At 34.9% G+C, this 7,428-nt stretch overlaps 1 protein-coding gene across 1 annotated transcript; it reads left to right on the top strand.

Moving 5' to 3' along the window:
- The first annotated feature begins 181 nt into the window (after window positions 1-181).
- LOC109192345 (probable leucine-rich repeat receptor-like serine/threonine-protein kinase At3g14840) lies at window positions 182-7,047 on the top strand. The gene is made up of 24 exons (XM_019342940.1): window positions 182-354; window positions 452-629; window positions 1,260-1,331; window positions 1,419-1,487; window positions 1,570-1,641; window positions 1,763-1,834; window positions 1,949-2,020; window positions 2,129-2,197; window positions 2,266-2,337; window positions 2,642-2,716; window positions 2,821-2,889; window positions 3,021-3,089; window positions 3,220-3,285; window positions 3,393-3,461; window positions 3,544-3,579; window positions 3,691-3,725; window positions 3,823-4,199; window positions 4,284-4,479; window positions 5,176-5,310; window positions 5,468-5,586; window positions 5,723-5,933; window positions 6,041-6,278; window positions 6,377-6,527; window positions 6,639-7,047. Exons 1-24 carry the CDS (start codon window positions 249-251, stop codon window positions 6,867-6,869), a joined length of 2,859 nt encoding a protein of 952 aa, XP_019198485.1. The 5' UTR covers window positions 182-248; the 3' UTR covers window positions 6,870-7,047.
- The last annotated feature ends 381 nt before the right edge of the window (window positions 7,048-7,428 follow it).

The following is a 7,428-nucleotide window of genomic DNA, read 5'->3' as shown; positions in this document are numbered from 1 at the left end:
AACATCATAATTCATAATGACACACACAGTAACACCTGGCCTACTACATGAATTCCCTATTTTTACTCTCTCACTTTTACAAAATATTATAAGTTATTTTTATTCTATGGGTAGCAAGAAAAATGTTAATATCAAAGGGAGTAAAAGTAAAGAATAAAATTTAGAAGTAGAAGTCGTATTTTGCATATAAGTTTGACAATTCAGTCAATTAGAAAAACACTGCAACTGATCTTCCCCAGAATTCAAGCATGTCAGCCTCCATGTTCCGAATCCTCATACCAATTATACTCTCCTTCTCCTTCTTCTATCCTATATTTCTTGAAGCGCAGAGTGGGCATCTTCCTCAAGATGAATGTGAGCCTCATCTCTCTATTGTGTTTCTGGGTGATTATGAATTACATGCAAATTACATATTTATTAACAAGTAGCTTATGTTGAATGTATATGGAAGTAATTGCACTTAAGGAAATAGCTAATCAAGTGGGGAAGAAGGATTGGGATTTTAGCCTAAATCCTTGTGGCAACAACTCCAACTGGTTGGCACCACAAAGCATAGATACACCTCTCTACACTAATAATCTCACTTGCGATTGTAACTTCTCTGCTGGTATTTGCCATGTGCTGTTCATGTAAGCTCTTCCTTCTACCCAACTGGTTGCCTTCTACCAACTCTGGTTGCCTTCTCAAGTCGTCGGAGAAGGTGACCAAACTGGTTGCCTTCTCCGACAACCAAATGACACCGGTAACTGTTCCGCCAGTGTTTTTGGTCGGAGTCTTGTCAGAGATTTGCCGGAACTTGTAATTACATGTCACCAACTAGTTTTTGGTTTTTTATGCTTTAAAATAATATGTTTAAGGATTTAATTGCAAGCTTTGAAAGTTTAAATATGTAATGTAATTGACTTTTTTAGTAGAATTCAAGAGTCTATTTGACCATTTTTTAAAAGTTAATATGGTGAAAAAAATGAAAGTACAAGAATGGGATCAATGAATAAAAACGGATGGTTTTGACCCACTATTATTGGATTAAGTAATAATTCGTTTTTGTTTCCAAAAAAAAAAAAAAAAAGAAGTAATAATTCGTTTTTTTTGACATTTACCAACCACTCCTCTACAAACAATTGTCAAATTATGTAACATAATCATGATTAAGCTAATTACCAAACAGAGCCAATACTTTATGCTGTATAAAGATGAAGTTACTTAAAGTTAATAGTACACCCTCATGGTTTTAATAGTCTATATGGTTGTGTAAGCAGAAATTTGAGAGGACAGGATCTGCAAGGTGTCCTCCCTCCTGCCTTGGTGAAGTTGCCATTTCTAAAGAGAATGTACAAACACTTTCTACATTTATGCAATAATCATCTCTTCTTCTTCATATTCTTTGCTTGATTATTAGACTTATATATTTTCTTTAGTGACCTCAACCGCAATTACTTAAGTGGTACAATTCCCCGGGAATGGGCTTCTATGAACCTGGAACTTATGTAAGTTGTGTTGTGTATTATAACCTAAGCTATTTAATGTAAGCCATCTGCTAGTCCATGCTAAAGAAGTGAAAATTTGCAGATCTCTTGCTGTGAATCGATTGTCTGGGCCGATTCCAAAATACTTGGGAAATATAACAACTCTTACATATTTGTATGTTCTCTTGCTCCTATATATCACTCTAGTTACACAAGAAAAACTTTTGTTTAACTTTTTATTATGGGGAACTTATTGTTTGTGTTTTGTTCTAACAACAAATTAAATAAACTTTCAGAAACTTGAAGTACAATATGTTCAGTGGAAGTGTTCCACCTGAGCTTGGGAAACTTGTCAACTTACAAAATTTGTAAGCTTTTGTTAATCAAATTAAATAAAAGAATCTTTCTCATCATATATATGTGCTGAATTTTTTATTTTGTTCTCACTTGTCTGATGCTTTCTTCTTTTTTGCTTTCTGTAGCTTTCTTAGTGGTAATTATCTCACAGGTGAATTGCCAAAAGAACTTAATGCTCTCACAAATTTGATAGAGTTGTAAGGGCATCATCATCATCATGCTCACTTGTTTATTCCTAATTTATGAACCTCTTTTCTTGTTTCCTCTACACTTTATGCTTACTTGTCTTGTGTTCATCAATGCAGTAGGCTCAGCAGTAATAACTTCACTGGGAAACTGCCTAGCTTTCGAAGTTTCAAAAACCTTCAAAAACTGTAAGCATTCAAATCTAACGCTCTAAAATTGAAATCATTTCTTATCGACAAGCATATATGATTGGCAGAGAGGTTCAAGCAAGTGGTTTTGAAGGACCAATACAAAAAGAATTTTCTGTATCAACAAGCTTTATAGAACTGTGAGTTAAGATTTCCTTTGACGATTTAGTTAATATTCACACACGTCACTGCTGAAAATTATGGAATTTCCGATCACATGAAAGTGATCTTATATCAAGTTGAAAGCAAATAGTGGTCGGAAATACAACAAAGGTTTTTCCGGATACCAAAAGTGGTCGGAACAAGGCTTTTGACTTGATTTAAGATCATTTTCAGGTGGTCGGAAATTCCATAATTTCCAGCATTGCGTTTTGTTTATAGCAGAACTTTCTATCGTTATTATCCACAAACTAAAATGTAATTGTGAATAACATGAATCTTCAGTAGAATCAGTGACCTAAATGGAGGTGGTGTCTCCAGATTTCCTACATTTACCAACATGACAGCCATGACAAAGTTGTGAGTGATGCATTTTTTTTTTTTTTTCCAAAAAATGAAGTTCAGTTTCATAATTCCACTTGAATTGAAAATTATTTATGTGAAAAAAATATTTTTGGGTGCAGGATGTTGAGGGGGTGTAATATTTCGGGGAAGATACCTGATTTAGCTAGTATGAAAAGCTTGGAACAACTGTAATTTCTGCAACTCGAATTTTCTCTTCATCCTTCTCAGCTCTTAATTAATGAACTATTAGATCTATTTTTTCTAATATCATATCATATATTCTCTGCTTTACTGTTTTGTTTTGATATTGAGTTTGCAGAGATTTGAGTTTTAATAATCTGGAAGGAGGGATTGATGGTCTTCAAAATGCTGATAAACTGCAGTACTTGTGAGTAACAAATCCATTTTGGTGTTAACCATTATGCACAAGAAGCTTCCACTCTAAACTAATAACCTCTCTTTGTTGTTTTTTAATTTTTTTTATTTAAATAATGAATTCAATATTACTCGCTTCTTAGGTATCTAACGAGCAACTCACTTAGTGGGCGAATACCTCAATGGGTTCTAAATCGAGGTTCCACATAGTAAGTTCAATCTTTAAAGTTGGTTATATATCCAGTGTCGTACGTGAACTCTTTTCAACTACTCTCGTCTAAAAAAACACTAACAGAATTTAAACAATGACGTACAGTTATACAGATCTTTCTTACAATAATTTTGAGGAGAACTCTTTGTCGCCAACTTGCAATCGGGAAACCCTGTAAGATTTGTCTCTTCTATGCCTTACTCTTTCAAGTGTTCCTTTAAATATGATTGATTTTAGCTTTCTCTTTTTGCTTCAGAAACTTGTTCAAAAGCTATAATGGAGGAGAAAATGGGTAAGTTTTAACATCCTCTTACAAATTAAAGCATGAATATAGTGTAACTCTAAGTAATTTAGTCTCCAAATTAAAGATTTCTAACTTTACTTCCCTTTTGGCTTTATATAGAAAATTTGGAAAGTGTCTAAAGAATTGCACTAAAGGTTAGCACATCATATCACAATACTTGCATCATGTATCCCTTGCTTAGTTGAGTTGAACTTTCACAGTGCATTTTTTTTTTTTTTTCATTTTGTGCAGATTGGTATTCATTTCACATCAATTGTGGAGGAGGCTATGTTGTAATTGGTGGCACTACATATGACGCAGATAAAGATTCATCGGGCTATGCGAGATTTGTTTCTAACAAAGAGAACTGGGTAACTAGTAATACGGGGTACTTTTGGGATAGAACCTTAAATTTATCTGACTATACAACAACAAATATATCAGTCATCAAGGGAAAAGACTCTGAAATCTACCAGACGGCTCGGTTGTCTCCTTTATCTCTAACATATCAAGGACGTTGTTTAGCAAATGGAAACTACAATGTGAAACTTCATTTCGCAGAGATAATTTTGAGAGATGGTAGATCTTTTCGAAGTCTTGGTAGACGCATATTTGATGTTTATATACAGGTCGAATAAGAACTTTACCGTTTAAATTGATCACTTCAACGGCCGAGTGATGTGCAGTTGACCATAGTGATTTTATGGCTACAGGGTGAAAGGAAATTAAAGGATTTTGATATTGAAACTGAAGCACAAGGAGTTGATAAGGCTTTGGTTAAACAATTTCAAGCAGTAGTCAAAGATAAAACTTTGGAGGTGCGCTTTGAATATGCTGGAAAAGGAATAACAACAGCCCCAATTAAAGGGTCATATGGTCCTTTAATATCTGCTATTTCTGCGGAATCTGGTAATATTAGTGATGACTCTTATATATTTGCAGATTACTTTAATTTTCCATTGATTTTGTTTAGTTGTGGATAAATTTCCTCTAAAAGATAGAGAAAATTTCAATTTTGGTCATATGACTATAGGGGTCTTGTTAATTTTACTCCCTGACTTTTAAAAGTGTCAATTTAGTACCTTAACTATGCAATTTTTGTCAATTTTGGTCACTCCGGCCAAATTGACAGCCAAATTTCGCCGAAAAATTTTAATAACTAAAATAATGAGGATATTTTGGTCGTTTCACGCCTCTTTTCTTCTTCTCCAGCGAGTCCATCCCTTTCTCTCCCGTTTCCAGCGTTCTTTTTCCTGTAAACCCTATCTTTAATATCATCAAGCCTCATTTCCCCATCATCTTAGTTCATTGCATTCGCCGGAAACGGGAGAGGATGGAATGAACTCGCCTGAGAAGAAGAAAAGAGACGTGAAATGATCAAAATACCCTCATTATTTTAACAATTAAAATTTTTCGGCGAAATTTGACAGGCAATTTGGCCGGAGTGACCAAAATTGACAAAAATTGCATAGTTAGGTACTAAATTGACACTTTTAAAAGTCAGGAAGTAAAATTAACAAGACCCCTATAGTCATATGACCAAAATTGAAATTTCCTCATAAAAGATATCAAACTCACTTTCATGCCTTTTCTTCAAACCTGCAGATTTCAAGTCTCCCAAAGAGAGGAAGGCTTTGATCATAGGTTTTGCAGTAGCTTCTTCTTTGTTTCTTATTTTTGCAATTCTCTATTTTGCTGGGTGGAAGATTTACATTAGAAACAAGGTCTCACAAGAAAAGGGTAATATACGTATTCACTTTCATTTAATTTACTTTCTAATTTTTATGGAAAACTTGAACATACATTGTTTTGCTTGACAATGCACCCTTTAGATTCATCCCAAAACATTTTCTTTTCATGCACTAGCAATTTCTTTAAAGTAATTGTCCTTGTGCAGAGCTACAAGGTCTTGATCTACGAACTGGTCTATTTACCATGAGACAAATTAAAGTTGCTACAAATAACTTTGATGTTGCAAATAAGATTGGGGAAGGTGGTTTTGGACCTGTCTACAAGGTATAAGAAATATAAATATTTATAATATGTTAATGTGTTAGTTCATATATACCTTGGCAGTTTTGTTTTTGGACTTACTATAGACTATAGATGCTTATGTTGATGATCTTGGATTTCCCCTTGTTTATAAAATCAGGGTACTTTATCCGATGGTACAGTTATTGCTGTGAAACAACTCTCATCCAAATCAAGACAAGGATATCGTGAATTTTTAAATGAAATAGGCATGATTTCGTGTTTGCAGCACCCTAACCTTGTGAAGCTTTATGGGTGTTGTGTTGAAGGAAAACCGTTGCTACTGGTGTATGAGTTTTTGGAAAACAATAGCCTTGCCCGTGCTCTTTTTGGTAAATTTTGAATCTTAATTATTTCAATTTTCCTTGTGTGAAACATGATTGTTTAGTTTATTTAATCATGATAAATATAAGTATTCTGAGCGAACAGTTAATTACAGGTCCAGAAGATCGACAACTAAAAATAGATTGGGCTACTAGGCAAAGAATTTGTGTCGGTATTGCAAAAGGTTTAGCTTTCCTGCATGAAGAATCAACAATAAAAGTTGTTCATAGAGACATTAAAACCGCCAATGTGCTTCTTGACAAGGAACTCAATCCGAAAATTTCTGACTTTGGTTTAGCTAAACTTGACGATGATGAGAAGACACACATCAGCACAAGAGTTGCTGGGACAATGTAAGACGATGTTATTACAATGTCTCACCCATTTTGCATTCAAAATTGAGTATATAGTCGAAAGAAACATTTACTCTTCTCTTATTCATCATTTACAGAGGATATACGGCTCCTGAATATGCATTGTGGGGTTACTTAACATTCAAAGCTGATGTTTATAGTTTCGGGGTGGTGGCGCTAGAAATTATTGCTGGGAAGAACAACATGAAATTTCGCCCCGATGAGAACTACGTTTGCCTCCTTGATTGGGTGAGATACAAATACTACCAAACTCATAATTCATAGATTGCATATATATAAAATTAAGTGGCCTATTCTTATACTCTTCTGTGTTTTGTTGTATTTATACAAAACTTTTAGGCACTTGTTCTTCAAGAAAAAGGAAACCTAATAGAGCTAATCGATCCAAGATTGGGTACTGATTTCGACAAAGAACATGCACTCAGATTGATCGAAGTGGCTTTGCTATGTACTAATACTTCACCAGTCCTTAGACCATCTATGTCTACGGTTGTCAGCATGCTTGAAGGCAATGGCAATATTCTCGAGTACAAATCCGATATACATGAACTCAATTTCCAAGAAATGTGAGTTCATTATGAAGAAATGTCAATAGGCTAAGTGATTCTCCCAACAAAGTAGACATTTGTCCATGAGCAAATTAGTTGTGAAATGTTGCATAAAAAAAATACAAGAAACTGTATTTTAAAGATGTATGAATCATTAAGAAACCATGCAAACTAGTTCTATAAATCCTGCATTTGCACTACTACTAAGTATCAAGTGTGAATTAAAAGAAGTATTTTGTCTTTAACTAAAAGTCTAAGTTAGTAGTTAAATGTATGAATAGCTAGACTATATATTTAAAGATAATAGAATTAAGGGAAAAGGGTCAGCCGGTCACTCCTTCAACATCTTTCTCCGGTGGCAGCCGTCACTTTTGATCCATAATCGGACAACGACGATCTCTGCAACAGTTTCACTAGGCTTCTACGCATAGCGCAGAGGTGCGAAGCTTTGTTTTGATAAGCAGCGGCGATGGCGAGTACTACGGCGGTGGCGGGGCTCACGTCCAGGTGGGCCGACCTTGCTTTGGAGGAGGAGGAAGCGGCATTTGTGCCTCAGGTGGAGGAGGAAGGCGACGGGCAGG

Source organism: Ipomoea nil, unplaced genomic scaffold (genome assembly GCF_001879475.1).
Source record: "Ipomoea nil cultivar Tokyo-kokei standard unplaced genomic scaffold, Asagao_1.1 scaffold0211, whole genome shotgun sequence".
Taxonomy (NCBI): Eukaryota; Viridiplantae; Streptophyta; class Magnoliopsida; order Solanales; family Convolvulaceae; genus Ipomoea; species Ipomoea nil.
This window is presented reverse-complemented; position numbering and strand designations above follow the sequence as displayed.